General features: G+C 41.2%; 1 protein-coding gene across 1 annotated transcript in view; it reads left to right on the forward strand.

Annotated features, from left to right (window-relative positions):
- Positions 1 to 19,540, forward strand: part of cep128 (centrosomal protein 128) — a 49,307-nt gene that overhangs the window by 24,737 nt on the left and 5,030 nt on the right. The window contains exons 16-21 of the mRNA XM_085373154.1: positions 744 to 908; positions 2,353 to 2,517; positions 8,512 to 8,571; positions 10,512 to 10,704; positions 16,217 to 16,266; positions 17,587 to 17,610. Coding sequence (XP_085229280.1) covers positions 744 to 908; positions 2,353 to 2,517; positions 8,512 to 8,571; positions 10,512 to 10,704; positions 16,217 to 16,266; positions 17,587 to 17,610 — 657 coding nt within the window. The remainder of the gene's footprint in view (positions 1 to 743; positions 909 to 2,352; positions 2,518 to 8,511; positions 8,572 to 10,511; positions 10,705 to 16,216; positions 16,267 to 17,586; positions 17,611 to 19,540) is intronic.

A 19,540-nucleotide genomic window follows, 5' to 3' on the forward strand; every position in this document is an offset into this window, starting at 1 on the left:
TAAGGACAAGGGCGTTTGCTGGAATGTTTTTAAATATGAGCCTACAGGGGCGGCAGATGTCCCTCAGAAGCCCACCCAATATTCACGTATCATAGCCAGAAGCCTGTATTACAGTTATGACACAGTCAACTGTCAGAAATGGCTTAAAATATTCACATTTCCATGTCCTTGTCCTCTTACTCATGATTTCTCCTCCTCTCCCTCTCCCCTGCCTCGCTCTGTCTTAATTGCTCTCCTTCTGCTTCCCTCCACTTAGAATTTATTTGCTTTTAATGTTTTTCCATTTTTTCCTCTGTTTGTGTCACTCCCAGTCCTGAATAATTGTCATTCATTCCACTTTACTGTATCCTGTGTAGTTATTACGTTATTATTATATATAGAAAGCTAAAATCTGAGGCTTGCCTTTGCGAGCTTGAGCAGGACTCGTTATTCGTTCTCTTGACCTGTTACTTGATGTTCTCTGGCTTTGCAGCACATAATGTCACGTTGTATTGTGAAATCAGCTTTTACTTGCAAGAACTGACTTAAGATGTTTGGATCCACTGATAAATTTGGCGCATAAATTAAATCTGGGTTCAAATCAGTGACATGAGAACTTGTATCTGTTCTGTTTACTCATGGTATTCCCAGAACTGCCACCTGTTTAGTGTTGATAATTTTTTACCCCGGATAAACCGCCCGTGTTTATGATCTCGAAATATTACCTGTGTATCATGGCATTAAAAACATCCACTCTCTTCTAGGCAGATGCAGCGTCAGACAAAGAGCTGTGTGGGGCGCTGCGCATCAAGTTGGACAGGATGAAGGATGAATGTGATAAGCTGGCAGCACAGCTGAGCACAAAAGAGGAGGCGCATGCACTTCTCCACAGAAAATACCAGCTACTCAAACAGGAAGTGGAAGACAAAGTAAGCCTGGCTTCTTTGGGCGTGCTTTTTCCAAATTCTTCGGTTAATATTACGGGCCAGTTGTTAATATATGTGTGTGTCTGTGCAGATGTTACGTTTTAGGAATATATGATATTTGTTGCTTGATAGAAACACAAGACATTTGGCTATGAGCAAGCAGTCAGCGACTGCGTGACAGAAACTGGTTGCTGTTGCAGTTAGGTCCATATGTTTCTGGACACTGACAGGATTTAACCTCTGTACACCACCACAGTGGATTTTAAATCAAATATGACTCAGGTGCAGCCTTTCACCTTTGGTTCACAGGGTTTAACAAAATTATTGCATTAACTGTTTAGAAATGGGATTATTTTCTACATGTCGGCGCTCTCACTCTCAGCAGAGATCATCATCATCAGCACTTTTCCCCAAGAATTGGTGACTTTTTATAACCTTTTTCGCAAGATTCTTCCCCAAAAAGTGGCTGCAGGGAATATCTATAGACAGTACTGTTATCTATAGACGGAGCCCTTACACCCATTGCTCTCCAGCAGCGATAATAACGCTTAAAAGTATAACTCAGTGCTGCAACATTTCATTCCCTTTTTCGTGATTCTTTTTCAAATTCCCAACTGTGGGAATTCTTGCTTTAGCTCAGAGTGAGGCACACCTTCCAGCAGCACTGAGGCTGAGTTCAGTTTGTGAGAGAGACACTGTGCTGCTTCTAACTTTCCCGCTGAGCGATTTCAATCCAGCTGTTTAACCTGTGTGTATCATTTAGTCAGATGGTAAAATCTGAGCCCATCAGGCTTCGACTTTCCACTGTTCAGAAGGTGTTCAGGACAGATAATCCAAACATAAGAAGAGTTCCAGGGGTTAAGTGGTGCCAAATCAGCACTATTTTAAAGAGTCTTTATCAATATGTCCTTAGTGGCTTCACAACAGCTGATGAAGTATTGAATCCCAATTCACCTCTTTGACAGGACCCTGATAAGTTGCATGGGTCTTTTTCACAGGAACCATTTATTGATTTGAAATCGTCTGCATGCAGAAAAAGGGCTCTTATTAATGTAACATGGGCAGTTTATTATCTCAGGGACAGGGTAATGATCCATGTTCCCAGGGCAGAACTGATCACTTGGTTTCCATCCTTGAATGTATTGATTGACTGTGTCCTGGTAGAGACCCTGAAACTACTGTAGCTAAAGAAACGTAGTATCTGCTTTTTGAGAGGAAACTGAACAAGTCTCTGATGCCCACGGTTTTTTGTTAGTCTGAATGTGTTTATTGAGGAAAACCAGAACATCTGACAATAATCTTGTAACAGGTGACATAAATGTCATTTATGCTACGAAAGAAGAAAAAAAGTTCTTATCAGTGTCTTTTAAACTACAATGGCATGAATTGAAACACCTGCTAATTTGCAGCACCTCTACTCCGCTCGGCTGTCTGCCGTTCTCCACAGGTCAGGTCAGCCGAGCGGAGACGTGTTTCGGAGTCGGAACTTGTTAAGTTGGAGCAGAAGGTGTTGGAAATGGAATCGGAGCAAGAGGCAGTCCTTACATCTTTGGGCGAGGAACTAGACGCAGCCTGTCGCAGCCTGGCTAGGAACGGCGAAGACAAGCTCCAGGTATTTCCTGCCTATTACATTTTGTTTGTGTTTTGAATGGTGTTGAATACTGTCAGCTTGCTTTTATACATTCACAGCACATTTGACAAGCACGGATCATTTTCTAAGTAACAATCTAGTCCTGCCAGTCCACATACTCTGGAGAAACGTGTATAGTCCTTCCGGTCGTTGCTGCACTAGATGCAAACTTAAACAGTCTCTTGTTAGGTTTGCCTCTCTTGTCGGTTCATGCTGGACAGTGTGTGGCAAGAGTAGGTCTCTACAGGCTGGAGTGTTAGTGACAGCAGCAGTCTTGTTTTGTCCCACTGTTTGCTCAGTTGTTGTTAACTGTCAGAATAATAACATTGACTTGTGCTGAAGAGACCTGTTCTTGTATTGTGATTTTGCATAAGGCTGTGTCTTCTGTTTATTTGCCAGTGGCAAGAATAACAACTATTTTGAGAACCTTGGAAAGTATTTTACAGTTGGTTACAAGTTTTACCTGATAAGCTTGTGTGTGTGTGTGTGTTGTTGTGCTTATATAAATGTTGCATGTGTGTGTTACCAGAGACAGAAAGTCCAAAGGAAATACTCGTTATGACTCATCTGTTCTATGTCCAAAAATCCATGATGAACAGACACACATGAAAAAAAAACATGAAAATCAAGCTCAGACTTTCTTTAACGTCACAGAAAGTGCAAAAGATCAAGTTTGCATGTCTTTCATGTTTTTCTACAATGTCCCATCTATTTCAGATGGAAACGTTTCTAAAGCAAATATTTAGCGTAACGTCTGTGACAGGTCAGGTTGACAAGGCTCATTAATAACAACTACGACTGTAGTCTGACAAAGTAAAGGAGCTGAGAAGAGGTTCTGCACAGTGAGACAGGAAATGAAAATGGGGAGAAAAATAGTAGTAGTGAGTGTTGTGGCTCATTGTGTAAATGTGAGCATCTTTGAATGAAGTCTTGAGGAAAATGAATATAAAAGTGAACTGTGTCATTGCCTTTTAACAGACTGAAGCATCCACGTTCCATACCCCATATCTTATTTGATCTATTTATTTATCACCCACCTGTACATAACCATGCACTTATAAATCTGCTTATTAGACTGTAAAGCCTCCACACTACCTACTGAGTGTATTCTTTAACCCCCCACCCCACCCCCACCACCCACTTCGCTTAAAGCTAGTTTTCCTCTGCTGCTCCAGGCTAATGAACCCTGGCTGCTCTTATCTGCTCTTATAGATTTCTCCAGCTGGTCCTGCAGTGCTGCAGTCAAACATGCGAGCCAACACCTTTCCTCCTCTGTAATCCATGATGCCGAAAGAAGTCAATTTATAGCGATCGGGCTAATGGGGGGATCATTAACGGTTAAAGGGTGGATTAAGTTTCAGCTACCTTATGATACCCTCCTTCCTTCCTTGATTTTAAAAGCACTAAGAAGCAGGAAGTTTGAATGTGGTGTAAAGATATTTAAAGTCCAAGAAAAAACAAACTTTGCTGAATACAACTTTAATTGTAAGACGAGTCAGGTGATATTTTTATGCCAAAATGACTCATATATGGCTTTTCTACTGTATTTGAGCACTGAAAGCAGCTTTATGCAAAATGTCTCATTCACCTCTTCATGGTGCTTTGGACACATTAATCAACTAACAAGAATTTAGTGGACAGGTTACGGTTACGGTCAGTGAGACCTCACAAAAGGTTTCAACTGTAAACGTTAACAGGTTGTAGCCAAAAGGTTTAAGGGCTGCGAGAGTTGAGGCTCGGGTGTGAAATTCATGGTATTCAACGGTTTTATCGGTTTTTATCGTTATTTTTTAACCGTTTTTATCGTTAACTTGGTTTCCCTGGGTCTTTTCCCGTGTGTTATGAATAAATCTTCTCTTTTTTGGTACCGGTACTAGTTTTATTCTGTTGTGTTTATCCGCGACACCTTAAAGGCCGGTCCATGAAAATATTGTCGGTTCGTAGCGCAAAAACTGTTGGGGGGCCGCTGAAGTAACAGACAAATATAATATTTCAGTTTCACTCACCAGGACTGCAGGAAAGAATTCCTTGGATGACACGTCATGTTTGTTGTTAGATAATTCCATTAAAACCAATTGAAAAAGGCACCAGCACCACCAACATGCCTGAGAGCTCCAGTTCAGCGACTTGAACTGTTTGAGGTGACAGATGATGGCAAACATGTGGCACGCCTGTCAAAGTCAAGCCAGTAACTGAGACCTGAGCTGGTATCCTTGTGACCTGTGTGCATAAAGGCCCCGTCTGTAAACATGTCTCTGATTGCTAGTTGGACGTCTGTGGGATTGTCTCTGTGGCCACCAGAACTGCGTCTTTTTGGCACTTCCACATAGGCATCATTTTTTCTTCTTCTCTTTAGTCTCATAATTTACCACAGCATGGCAACACAGTCATTTTGGTTCTTTTCCTTAAACGCTAACCTTGTGAGTCATCTCCTTTTATAATAAACCCCTGTGTGTCTTGTCTTTCAATTGTGGTTTATTTTATGCTCCCACTCTTCTGTTTTGGGCTGAGCTGCATCAAAGATCTGTGTTTAAATCCAACTCGAGACATCTGTCGTTATTTTTTTCTCTCCCTTCCATCTTCTCTCCTCGTCTTTTCATAAACTGTTTAATGAAGAGTAATGCTGGTAATCTCTATGAAAACATCTCTCTGTGTCCTCTCCATTTGCTGTTGGTCTTAACGTCTCTGTCTCTTTGCTTCTCGAAATTCTTCCCAGCTTTTCCGTCGTCACAGTGGGAGGCGCAGCAAACACACTGTAACCAAAGACGCACAGCCACACATTTATTCGCGTTGTGAGAGAGATGTAAACCGAGTAGTCACACATTTAAATTAGCGGTGGCAGATGCTTGGAATCCGCTGCTGTGCTGCTGTGAGGAATAGTGGTGTTTCTTTCACTTCAGGCCTTTCACAGCACTTTCAACTCCCAGCCTACTTGTTCAGTTTTTCAACAGTTTCACCTCCTTTTTGTCTGCTACTCTGCCGTGTGGCCTTTGATGTTTTTGAAAAAAGTAAAGAGAGCGTGAGCGAGAAGCGCAGAGGCATGTTTTATCCTCCCACACAGTCACATGCTCTGGTGTATGGCTGTACGCTCCCTGAGACGGGGACCTCTGCACAGCGGTGCTCTGTTGCCGTACTTTGAGCTGCCGTGGCAACAACTTGGGAGATGCGTTTTTGTTTGTATCTGGTTTTGAGTGGCAGCTTGAAAACGCTGCCTGACACCTGCGCGGTGACGACGTTGCTCGCCAAGGCGCAGGACAGAAAGGGTCCAAAAACTCCTGCTGTGTGTTTTCCATGTCTGTTGATCATGTGTAAACACCTTGCCACAAGGGTGTACTTGAAAAAGGGTTCTGCTTTTGTCTACTTTGTTCATTGCTGTGTGTGAGTTCGTCCATGTGAATTCATGTTTGTTATATCTGCTGGCTTTCTTTTTTTTCCTCGGTAGGTGGCAGGAGGGGGTATGGTTTCACGTTGTTAGCAGGGTGGGTGGGTAAGTCTCTATAAACACGCTCAAAAAGCTATTTGAAAAGGTTTGTCAAGGAGAGTGGGGTGGGGTGGGGTTTTGTTTTGTTTTTTGGCTTTTTTTGTTTTTACCTTTATAAAATCCATTGGAGTGTGTTATCACTCTACCAGTCATGAAACGTCTAAAGAAATGTTTTTGTGCCATCAGAAGGCACAGGACGGCTTTTCTGTTTTGGATGAAGGGAAAACCCCAGTTTTCCAAAACGTGGTACTGCAGCTTTCACGGCCATTGGAGCCTAAAAAGCTTGTGATCATAATCTAAAACTATAGTTCCTGTTTTAAATGAATGGGCACTTATTGACAGAATGCATTTCCCTATTTTCACTGTCTGTGTGTGTGTGGGGGGCTGTTAGTAATTAATATGGTCATCTCAAGCACCGGCTCGGGCTATAAGCACAGAAGCCCCACCCCCTTGCTGTGAGACCCTCTGTTTGTATGGGCCAGCCAATCAGAGGAAGGAGAGGACAGCCATTTTTTTTCCGGGGAAACAAACAACAAACACTCTGGGAGGCAGCTCATTCTATAGACAGTGCTTATTTTTAAGGGAATATTATTGTATTATGTGTATATTCATTTTGTTTTCTTCTGTTTTTAAAATGCTTTTACTACTAAGAAGTCTGTGAGTCTGCAGTAATAAAGGTAGCAATGGCAGCTGTTGAGAAATGATGACTCAAACATTATGTAGGAGTAAAAGGTATTTCGACATGATTAACTTTAACTTGTTCTAATATCATCCTATAGTATATTTGGCTACAAAGTTTTATTAGGATTCATTCAAAACGTTTTGAGCGATTGTGTTTATAAACAGATGACGTGCGCACAAATGCTGCCAGAAACATCCTTAGCAGAGGTAAAAATGCATGTAAAGTTACTCTTAGTGCAGGCTAAAGGCTGCAGCTGGTGCAGGGATTTTAATACAGTTTTGTGAATGATTGTCTTAGGATGAATTGTGGAATGTACAGACTTTGAAATGTAGAAATTAAAAATAACAGTTGTTTTGTTTTATTAGTTTTTGTTTTTTGTTGCTATTTGTTTCCAAGGAAACAAAGGAATTGTAATTCCTTAAAAACAACAACAACTTAACACTATCTGTGAAGAAAGTAGCAGCAGCGCAATATTGATGAAACACAAGTGATAAATGTTGGCCGATACTGATGTCGAGCTGGTAATACCTTAATGGACTGTGTTAGCCTCAGTGAGCTCTTCATCTATTTGGCTTTTTTTAAGCTTTACTTTGATGACTTTTATAACCTGCAGCATCGGACTCTGTTTTATGTTGTATTTAATGCTAAATAGCAAAGGATGAAAGGCTAACCAAAGATGTCGAACACTGTAAACATGCTGCAGTGTTTATAACCGTACTAGAATACTGATGTTATCTTTTATCTTCAAGCACCACTGTGCTTAAGTACTAACCTTGTTTTTGCTCCCGATTAACCATCAGCAGAGACAGGAGAGACAAATCCCCCATTAACAGCCAAATAAGAAAAAGCAAAGTTGAATTTGGCGTGAACCTAAAGCGGCCACGAGGTTAAGAATTGTGTCACATGACCACATCATCTTTTGGTTCTCTGTCATGAGCGTGTTATTCTTCCTTTATGCGAGCTTACTCTCCATGCTAACAACACCAGTAGCTAACAAAAAAAAGGGGGGGGGGGGTTATGCATTGTGAAACATATCGCTGTGTTTGAAATGCAACCCCAGTGGCTATTAAAGACATATCGATCATATTCTATACATAGAAATGCAGAAACTTAAATGTGGCTCAGCACAGCCAAATCTAATTAGCATGCACATGAATTCACCACCTCATGTGTAACAAAGAGATAAAGAAGCATGAGAGGGATTATTAATCTTTGCTGACAACTCCACATGTGCAGCTGGCACATTTCAGCAGCTGCATAGCACTTGGCAGAGGTGTGCTCTCAACTGAGTGTCGTCTAGTTATGTGACTGCGTTTATCTGTGTCTATCTTTTTGCCTTAAGAGTGTGTGTGTGTGTGTGCGTGTGCGTGCGTGCGTGTGTGTGTGTGCGTGTGTGTGTGTGTGTGTGTGTGTCAGCAGTCATTAGGACTTGGCAGGCAGTCAGTTTGTATTGCTGATGCTGACAAGCTTGTCTGGGAAAGATTGGAACATACTCCCTGAGCTCGTTTTTATGACACGCACTAACTGTGTGTGTGTGTGTGTGTGTGTGTGTGTGTGTGTGTGTGTGTTGTGTCATAGCTGTTTAACATGCGCACGCCAATTTAAGTTGGCAGAGGCCCCTCTTCACTAAAGTTAAGAGTTTTGACAGGAGGCTGTTCGATCTGGTTCCTGTCCTCTTGTTTGTCCATCTGCATTTTAATTCACTTGCTGTCTATCCAACTTAACTTCGCCTTGTCCTACAGCATATACACGTAACAGCAACAGGAAAGTTTGCTTTTGTATTTATTTGCTTGTTTTTGTAATTTTCTAACAGGCAATTTCTCAGAGACCTGAACTGGTGAAGGACTCGCACCGCTGGCTGGCTGAGACTAAGGTTTGATTTAGCTTTTGTCCCTGGAGAGAACCATTCTTACACACACAAATAATACAGTCAAGACATAGTGAAGATTTTTGTTTTAACAAGGGATTATATACAATATTAACATAAGGGTTTGCCAGAGTTGGCTTAAAACTAATTTGCATCTGCAGTTCTTTGCCAGGTTACATGGCGAAGATCATAAACGTAAATTACAAAACAAACAAAGCGTCCGCACACCTATGAGAAAATAGACATCAGTGTTCATATTCTGTGAGTTTTTAAAGCTGGTGATAGAGCTGCAGTTCTTAATGAAAAAGAAAGCAGAGGGATGAAAACGTACAGCGCAGTCTTAAGTTGAAGATAACCTTGTAGATTTGACAGATTCTGCTGTGCGAAAGTTTAAAAAATGAGGCGGTGGAGGAGCTGCCAGACCGTTTAAGATCTTTAATACCAAACACATCTCGGAAAATGATTTCATATTTTTCAGACTCATTAAATGACGTCTCGCCAGACTTTTTTGTCCAGTTTTTTTAAGGTTTTTTTTTATAAAGAGACTCCTGTGCTTTAGTGACTGTTTCCTCAGTTTGTCCCCAACATGCTAAACAACATGAAATATGAGCAAGATGGAAAGTGTGAGCAGCATGCAGTCAGAGGCAGCCTCTAGTTATCTGGCTTTACCTCATTTGACAGAAACGTGTGCATTTTCTTAATAAGTTGCTAAGAGTTCTGAACAACAATGGTTGAGTAGTTAAAACCTCAATTACCAAAACTGCACGAAGTCTTTCATGTCTGGATAAAACTGCTTTAAGCGATGCCAAAAATGTCTTCATGCCAGGAAAGCCCTCCACCATAGATGTGGAGATATATTTGTGCAAACATTTACTGTGGTAAAAACTTCTCAGAAAACTATGACGCTTCATTGTTGAACTATTTTGCTGTGCACCAATGTGTGCTTAGAGTTTGTAATAAATGTCAGTGTCATTCGAATGTCAATGAAAGTCAGATAAGAGTTGAGATTTACCAGGTTCCCCAACGATAGCTGTAAATTAAACTTCTCACAGACGTGCAGCCATATCTTGTTATCATCGGTGCTTTTATATCAGTTATCAGTTTCCATGATGTTCTCGCGGGGCTCATGCGACAGAGGAGATGCTCGCTGTCGTCCTCTGCCCTTTTAGCTGCCACCTGCCTTTCTCCGAGACAAATCAATCCCCGTTTATTGTTGTAAACTTTCAAAAGAAATGTGTAATTAAAGCTGTGGCTGTGATGCATGATACCGTGTTAAAATGTGTTTGCACAATTTGTAGTGTTTATCACTGTAATGTATCTCCTGTCAGAAATTCTCTCAGAGTAATGTGCATTTACAAGAGTAAAACGCTGGAGAACAAGGGAGGTAATTAGCTCCCTTGTTAAGAGTTTTTATGGTAGTATAATGTAGGTATGATTTACAGGCTTACAGTGCACAGTTGGAATAACAATTGAACCAGTCATTTGGCTCTGCTGTGGAAGCCTGTTGTAGGAAACAGTAAATTTACACTGCTGTGCTCATTTTGTGTGGTTTGGTTTTTTTTCTGACGTGACTTTACAACCTGGGTCTGGATTCAGCTAAAAGACAAAAATGAAAAAATAATAATGTTGAGATTTGAGCTGTAAACTGGCAGCTTAGACAGGAAAACGCCTTTGAAAGTAATGAAAAATTAAGTTGAAATGATTTGGCTGCACAGGGAAAATAAGGATCAGGAAGTTTTGTCCTCTTAATTAAACTCCTGCTCAGTGTCCTTTGCATTGATTGGCGTGCAGGATTCTATGTTAGAAAACCCAGAAAATCCCTTGTCATGTTCCAACTTGTGTATTAAATGTAGTGTGTCATGGTGGGGCCTGAGGCTGGCTGGCCTGATCCCCTCCACAGTTTTCAGACTAACTACAACAATGTTTGTATTTATTAAACCAACCAGACCAAGCTGCGCTGGCTGTGTGAGGAGGTGCGTGAGCGCAACACTAGAGAACAGCGCCTGAGGAGGCAACATCAGCAGACCAAGGATCAGTTGAAGGCCCTCAGGCAAAGCCGCGACTCAGAGCAGAGAGCTCTCCTGCAGCGCCTGGACCAACAGGAGAAGCTGATGCACTCTCTCAGCACTGAAAAGAAAGGTAGAATCTAATTGGAGAAACGCCTTCATGTTGATTTCACTCACACTCGGGATGCCCCTGCACAGCATCAGGCGACACAAATCACAGTCATTCTGCCTGTAAAGGCAGCTAGCAGCTGTTAGAGTGCACAGGATGAGAAGTCCTTTAGTTCTCCATGCTCTCAGCATTCACGAGGGTGAGAAGTTGTACTTATCACAGCCAGCTCTCCATGAAAGTCTCCTCTCTCTCTCTAATGGTTCCTTTTGATTAACACAGCTGTCAGACTCCAATCTCCCGTTTTCATCCTCTCACATTTACATGTAATCACACCATCATTAAGAAAGTCATTCAGTGCAGGCGTGTGACAGAAGTGTTTTTGTTGCTCACTGTTTGTTGTGTTTTGCTGTAATGGATGCTGGTGAAAATGACTGTGTGTGTGCCTGAATCATTGTTTTTTGTTTGTTACGATGGGTCTGACTGTTTGTAGTTGCAGATGTTTGAGAAAGAATCTTAATGGTTTGTGAACTTTGAGCCTCGCGTGGAAAGATGACTTGTTTTTCCCAATGTGAGCCCCATTTTTGACTGAATTTCTCTTAATGAGCTGTAACTGGCAGAGGAAGAGAAGCTTGTTTTCAGCGCTTCGTCTGAACAATATCGGGAAATGAACCTAATTTGTGTTCCATTACCAGAGATCTAAAAGACACAGGGGGACTGGAGACAGCTGGATAGCTGGCTATGGTCAAGGAGATGGAAACAGAGCTAGCTATCTGTTTACATTTTTCTTTTCTTTCGAGTAAAGTGATTGGACAATTCAGTTAATGATACACGCGCAAGATCATTTCGATCACCTTTGGAATCAGCTCCTCCCGTCTCTGGATCAGCAGTTTGAGTCTGCACTGCAGGCAGGAGCAGTGATGTGGTCTCTTTAGTAGTTAGAGCTAAGAGTAATCTTTTGTCACAGCAGCAGTATCTGAGTATTGAAGGTGTGGATTTTATTACCTCTGCTATAAACTCTTCTTCTCAGTAACGGCTGTAATTACATGGTGCATTTTGCAACTATATCCTCAACCATGCATTATGGTAAATACTAATTAATGAATATTCTCAAAGGGGGAGCTGTATTCTCGTGAGCTCTGAGAGCTGCTTGTTTTTATCTCAACACATTAGCCATTATTGCCAGCACTCAGCGGAGACATTGTGTGGTGTACAGGATTTGTGTCAGATTGCGGTTGCGGTTTGTGTATTTTTCCTAAGACCTTTCATCACTTGTGCAGTGCTCCCTGTTGGCCCTTTCCCTTAAAAACAGGTCTGCAGTGTATGTGTGGAAACAGCTGTTCTAGTATTACAGCTCCTCCTGCAGCTGAGACGGGCTGGACGTGTCGGTCAGCGGAGACACTGAGCTGTGAAAACGTAGCGTCTGTCACAGTTACATGTTTCAGATCATCAAACCAGTTTTTAGATTAGTAAAGAGAAGTCGAGTAAATACGATGATTTTGACCGCATGGCATTAAAAACTGTGTAATTCTGTTAAATTAAAACCACAGAATCTCATATTTCATGGCTTTTCCTAAAATGGGCTTATTGGTAAAGTACTGAAATTTGGGGTGTGTGGGGGTAAAAAAAATATGAACTTAGAACAACCAAAGACGCTGCTGTGAAATTACCAATTACCTAACATTAGGGCTGCTCAATTAATCGAATTTTAATCACGATTACGATCTGGGCTTTCAACGATCATTAAAAATGACTGAGCCGATTATTAGCCCCTCCCTAATTTATCCGCGACACCTTAAAGGCCGGTCCGTGAAAATATTGTCGGGCATAAACCGTCCGTGGCGCAAAAAAGGTTGGAGACCGCTGATTAAGAGGACCCGAGGGAAGCTCGGAAAGCTAAGCAGAAGTTATTTGGAGAGTGACTGCCGTTGGTTGAAAAGAGAGTTTAAAAAAAAACTTCAGTGGTGTTGCACACTATTTTATATTATTTTTTAAAGTCATTGTTAACCCTTTAAAGCCGGTCAGAGCAGCACGCTCCGTTTTGCGTAACTATTTTTAAATCCCTGTAGAACCTGAACCGTGTAAGCTAGCGCAATAATTTGTTTTGCATATGAAACCGGAGGAGTTGTACTTACATCTGATGCCATCAGCTTGTCCTCGGTCACGGTTTCGTTCCACATAAAGCTTTGCAAAAATTGCATAAAAAGCGCTTGCAGGAACAAAAACATAATATTCCAGAAACACGCTTTGCCGTTCCTATCAGCTGTTCGTAACACTTCCCACAGTAAAATGATCCACCTGCTGTTTTCTTTGCAAATTTGCATCATAGGATTGTTTTTTGTTTTTCCTGCAGTATATAAAAATTGCTGTATCTCCAAAATAAAACTATGAAGACACTCAAAATAAATTTCCTGTTGTTGTAAACTTTTTTTTGCAACTTTATTGTATTTAAAGTTTTGAGGGATAAGCCTCTTAAATTTCTCCAAGTAGAAATATATGTAAACAAAACAAAAGCGATTTTCAATTTTTTTTGTAGTTTATTGCACTTTTTTGCAATTTATGTAATTACTATGGACTTAATGCATACATATTATTAAAATATGGGCTATAACAGTTGCATAGCAAATTGAAATGCTCCCACAAATGGCACTACAGCATGTAAAAAAATAATATAAGCTCTGGTGGACTTGGTTCTATAGTAGGTCTTAAAGGGTTAAATAAATATCGTCAAATAATCGTGATCTCAATTTCAGTGAAAATAATCGTGATTATCATTTTTGCCATAATCGAGCAGCCCTACCTAACATCACAATGGTTTACACACATTTTTTAAACTTTAAGGCTTCCAAAATTATCTGGATGTGATTCATAAATATGTAACTACAGTGGCTAAATATAAATAAAATAAATAAATCCAGATCAGAGCAGCTGATCGAGGTGACGAGGTCGCGGGGTGTGGTCGCAGGTTTGGTGATCAGAGGCAGACGTGAACTAGATGATAAACTTTGACTCTTCTACTTTTACAGTACCGTATTTCCCGGACTACAAAGCGCACCTGAATATTAGCCGCACAAGCTAAAATCAGGGGAAAAATCCTGTTTTGTACATACATTAGCCGCACCTGACCAAAAGCCGCAGGTGTTTCAATATTGACTTATCATATGTAAGAGAATATGCACAAAGCGAATTGTCAGGAAAGAGATGGCTGTTTGGAGACACACCCCTTTTATTAATATTTTGAAAATCAAGTTATGGGTACATATTTGCACATGTGCTGTGCTTCATAAATGAGTAACAAATGTAGTACATAACAATAACCTACAGCACACCAGAAAAATAGATTCAGACTACCTTTTAGGCTCAGGTGCAGCGACACGGCTTTAACAAGAAGAAAAGTCAGTCACTCACCACCATCTTCCTGCGCACTAAAACCACCAAAGTCCTCTTCTCCAGTGTCGGATACGAACAGGCTCAGGATGGCTTCGTCATCCACTCTCAGCTTCTTTCCTTCGTTGTCACTTTCAAAACCAAAGATAATCCTCATTGTCATTGTCAGTGTCAGAGTCGAACACCCTCTGAAGGGCCGTGGCGGTGTCCTCCTCTTCATCATGCAGCAGTCCAGCCCTTCGAAATCCGTTGGTGATCGTGGATGTTTGCGCACTTTTCCACGCTGTCAGAATCCACCGGTGGAGTTGAGCACAACTTGCTTTTCGCAAGTTTATCGCCGCTCATCATCCAGCTGAACGTGTAGCGCTACTTTGAAGTTTGTTTTTCGCGCTACTTGTACGGCACTATGTTGCCTGGCGGATGGACATGTGACCAACATACCACTCTTGAACCCCGATCCTTCCGCCAGGCAACGTAGTGCCGTACAACAGCGGAACAAACAAAACAAATCGTCTTACGATATCACAAAAATCATGGACAATCTATAGAAAAGCCGCACCTGACTAAAAGCCGCAGGGTTCAAAGCTTGTGCAAAAAGTAGCGGCTTATAGCCCGACAATTACGGTAATTAATAAAAAATATGTTTCTTACATTTTTGTGGGTAACTGTGAGGTCAGATTTAAAAAGGAGGCAATCAGCTGTTCAGTCGTTGTCACAGTGTTTATTGTAGCTCAGCTACAAAACGTGTAGCTGCGCTACATCCAGAATAAACTTAACTCTTCATAATGTTCTTTCTCTGTAATACTTCAATTATTTGCTAGTTATTCTGTATACTTATTATCACTTATTAGTTAATTGTTTTGCCCTGTTTAACTTTACAATCTGTAATGAAATTATCAAAATCATTTATAAAACTAATGAAAATCCTCAAAATGTTATTTTAATACTCGTTTTGTTGAATCTTAAATTTAATTTCAATCTTAAATTTCAATAATTAGAAGGAAATTAGTAACTGAACTTCTTCAAGAAATGATTTATTTGCCATTAGTGCTGTGGTAGGATGGAGTCAAAATTAGCCCTCCTGGTGCTTCTTATGAGTTAGGGTATAATGGCAGTTCTAGTGTCAGGGGAAGCTATTCAGACCAAGCTGGATCTGTGTGAAAATGTAATCGCCCCATAAACCTAATAACTGGTTAACTCGCGATAAGTGGCAATGAGTCTTTGAGATCACTGTGGAGGAATTTAGTCCGCTCTCCTTAGCAGAATAGTTTGAATTCAGCCACATTGGAGGGTTTCCCAGAATGAACGGCATCCCCATCAGAATGAAGTCCAGACTTTGACTAGTGTGCTCCACTTGTGGATTATTGTCCTGCTGAATAATCCAATCAATCTTTAGGGCATTAAAACTACCTGGATTTTCTGGTGGTGAGCAGAATTCATGTTTCCATCGATTACAGCAAATCATCCAGGTCCTGAAGCTGCAAAGCAGCCCCAGAGCATCACACTACCACCACCATGTTTCACTGTTGCTATGATGTTCTATGCTACTTACACTTATGCTACATACCTTTTAGAAAATACAGCTTTTGTTTTGTCAGTCTTCAGAATCAAGATGAGCGACATAAGCAGTTTGTCCCTCATTTACCTGTCGGGGTAAAAATAATCCATCAGCACTGCACAGCACCGAGCTGTGTTTGGATTAGGGTTCATCACATGGCCAGAATGTAATCAGTATAAAACAAATCATCTTTTCTTGTGTTCTTGGAGGTTAAATGTCAGGAAATCACTTCTCCATTTAAAAAAGAAATGATATTTTTTATTATTAACTAAAACCCCAAGCAGGCTTGTGTTTGAAACAACAGTCAAAAGGCAAAATATAGTAAGTGAGCAGCTCGTGAATGACAACAGCATCCTGTTACACTTAAACTGCAAAATGATGCAATTAGTAATAGTTGTTTCATCAAGAAGCTGTATTGGTTTCAGATATTAAAAACATCCAGCACCTGCACAGGTGGACCAGGCATCACAATAGAAGCTAGTATTATTTGGCCTGGCCTTACACAGCTCATATGGACCACAGATATTACTGTGACATCTGACAACTCGCTCCATCAACTGCACCATCTCTTCTTACACACTGATGTCATTCCAGAGCTGCTGGAGAGAAGTCGCAAGAAAGAGGACGAAATGAGAAGCCTTCAGGTTAGTGTAAAATATATATAATATGGTTAGTTTGTGTTTAAGTTGGCAAAGTGCTGTGCAGAAGTCTTGAGCCACCCATCATTTCTCTTAACTTTACAGGGAAAATGTGGAATAGGTGCAGAGACCCATTGGAACATATGCAAACATACATGGAAATGCAGCAATAAGACAAACCGAGTTTGTACGATTCTACATGCTTGAAAGTCGGTCAGTATTTTGGTGTGACCATCTTTATTCTTCAGCACAGCCTGAACTCGCTTATCATTTATTTAAGTCGTCTTCAGGAACACAGTGTTTTGCTATTACGATATGCTTTTACTGAATAGGCAGTGTGTCTGGGGATCATTGTCATGCTGGAAAATGAAGCCATTACAAACTATTGCTTAAGAAGTCTTAATTAAAAATAGATAAAAACAATTTTAAAATAAAGTATGGCTCCTTGGAAGCTAAATATAAAGAAATTAATTGGAGACTCAAGATTTTTGCACAGTGCTGTATGTCTGGGTTTTGGTCATCTGAGCTCTCTGAGGGTGTGTTACAAACATTACTTCACAGCTGTAGGCCTGACAGACTCCTTGCTGCCGAGCTTGGACAAGAAGCTAATTACTGCGGACAAGATGGCTCGGAGTTTAAAAGCCACTCGAGGCCTTGTTTCTGTCTTTCAATACTGCAGCAGCTACACTTGGCAGGACACCAACCCACCTAGTCTCAAGTGGACTGGTCCTTTATTCACTATTAAACAGCAAGAAACACATGCACACACACAGGCAGCGAACCGTCTGAGAAGAGACCGTCTAGCTCTGTGTGACTGTGCACGGAGTCTGCAGGCTCATCTGTGGCTGCATAATGGCACCTGCCAGAGCTTGTGCAACAGTCCCCCTGTTAGAAACCATCAACACATTACAGGCACGGGGGAGAAGCAGTCGGTTGGAGGGAAGAGCAGGTGTGCGTTTGAGTGGCAGATAAGAGGCATAGCATCACTTATGCATCGTTAGAGAGGGAACATCAGTCAGGAGCTGGATGAGCGGCGAGAGCGGTTTGTCTTTGTGCGAGTGTGTCGGTGTGTGTGATAAGAAGTCTGTTGTGTGCTACAGACTCTCGCTAGCCCCTGCATTTCATTCCCTTGTTACCCGTTTGTTGGAGCACACTATTTCTCTCTTTTGTCAATTTGTTCCTCCTACACACGCTAACACAAACACGTGGTTTCTCTCTGCTCAGCCACCATTTTGAGCCGTTCCCCGGACTCACTGTCTGCATTTATATGCATTTAAAGACCAGTGCTACAGTTCAGTAATGTTACTGTGTTTGTGTTTTCTTTAGGACCGTGTTTTGGATCTGGAGCTGGTAAGATGTGATGTTTTACATCATTTTTCTGTTATTTTTATTATTATTTTTTCCCAGGTTTTCAGCTGTATTTGGCTCAGCCGTGTAGGCAGGTTCACCTAAGGCTGTGTTTGCCCAGCAGCCCATAGAGGCTAACACAGAAAATGATTTCTTTAGTCAAGGCTCAGAGCTCTGTTAATCATCATCACTCTTTCTGAAGAGGTTAAGAACCAGGCTGCACTGACAATGCAGCATCGACCTCACCATCCGAACGGTTAACGTCTACCACTAACATCTCTAATAAGCTATTACGTGTCAGCCAGAAATTAATTAGCACCACTGAAAGAGTGTATTGACCCAATCGCTTATTACTCTCTTTAAAAAAATAAATAAACGAAGCCACCCAAGCCACGCTGTCCATCCATCACTATTATGCAGCATGCTTGTCTACTTCAGGCTTCAATTAGCTGTTACAAGAAAGAAGGAAGAAATAGCCGGACCGCCAACATCATTTTTGCTTACTGCAATCACAAAGTGGCAGGACACATCGACCCATCTGTCACCAGCCTGGGAAATGGGGACCATCAAGTAAATCTTACTTGTATGTCAGTGTGCCATTCAGCGTAGCAATCAGTGTGACGCCTTGTAACAGCCAGCTCTTTTGATGCTTAAATGCTCCATCTGAATGTGAACAAAAGGCTATTGAAGGTACAGTGAAGAGATGAATAGAAGGGCGTGCAGCTAGAGTAGTACTTAATTAAAGATGGTGCTGAGTGTGTTGTAACAAGTCCTCAATTAGCTTTTGAATTGACCAAGCAGTATGACATCATGTCTGTTTAAAGGTACAGTCAGTAACTTTTTGAGGTTCTTTTACAGGAAAAAGAAGGTTACTGTACTCATAAATATCCATAAAATTGTGTGTAATTAATCTTCTAACAAACTGATTTCATCTCAGAAACTTATAATGAATCTATTAAAAACACAGAGGGGTTGCAGTTTGTGGATGCCATCACGTTCCTCCACCATATTTGAGTACGGTGCCCAGGAAGGACGTCTCCCTTTCAACTGATGGTGTCTTAAGTTTGTAGCTGGTTACATACGCACCAAAGGCAGAGGAAACGCTGTGTGCCATGGAGGGACATTTGATTTCATACCTTCACCTTCATACTCTGAACTCTCATATATTTTTAATGCCACTGTGCTTTTGTTTTTGTTGCCAATAAATTGTTAGAAAGCATCGTTTCATGTAGAATGGGCACAATATGGCACAGCTCAGCTCCACACGTTGTGCAGAGATTTAGGCGTCACACACTGTTCAGGATGTAGATAGATTATTGGCTTTTTTTGATGCTGTCTGCCACGTGTCACTGCCACTGGTATCTGGATCATAAATGCATTTACAAAACAACTTTGGACTGATGTGTGCACAGTCAGAATTCAGGTTAATTTTGTATGCAGTGTCTGCTACTCCACATTCAGTACTGTCATGTGGGAGGGTATAAATAATACATAAATGTGCTGCTAACAGTATCAGCCACGGACCCTTGTTGTTTAGCCAGTACATCCATTATGTGTGCAAATACAAAGGCGTCAGTCGACTCTGCAGAGCAGTTAAACCCACGAACATCCAGCTGCGCAACCTTCATCGGTGATTATCGTTTAAGATGAACCTCGACTCGGAGCGACGTCTCATTTCACTCTTATTTCATCGACTTTTCCTTCCTCGCTGTTGTTCTTTGATCTTTTTTGTTGGCTGTAAGTGGGAAGTGCTGACGAACGAGGAAAACGTGGCGAGGGAAAAGGAGAGGCAATTAATGGAATTGGGAAGTGGCCCCAATATTATTAATCATTAAATCTCCACATGTTGTTTTGGTTTTGTAGCATGTGTGTCTACGTGTTTATGATTTTTGGGGTTCCTCGTTGTGTTATTGGATTTACTGACATCTGCGTC

The sequence above is a fragment of the Diplotaxodon limnothrissa genome, linkage group LG15 (genome assembly GCF_057381915.1).
Source record: "Diplotaxodon limnothrissa isolate DT_005_m linkage group LG15, D_limnothrissa_male_GT1.1, whole genome shotgun sequence".
Classification (NCBI taxonomy): domain Eukaryota; kingdom Metazoa; phylum Chordata; class Actinopteri; order Cichliformes; family Cichlidae; genus Diplotaxodon; species Diplotaxodon limnothrissa.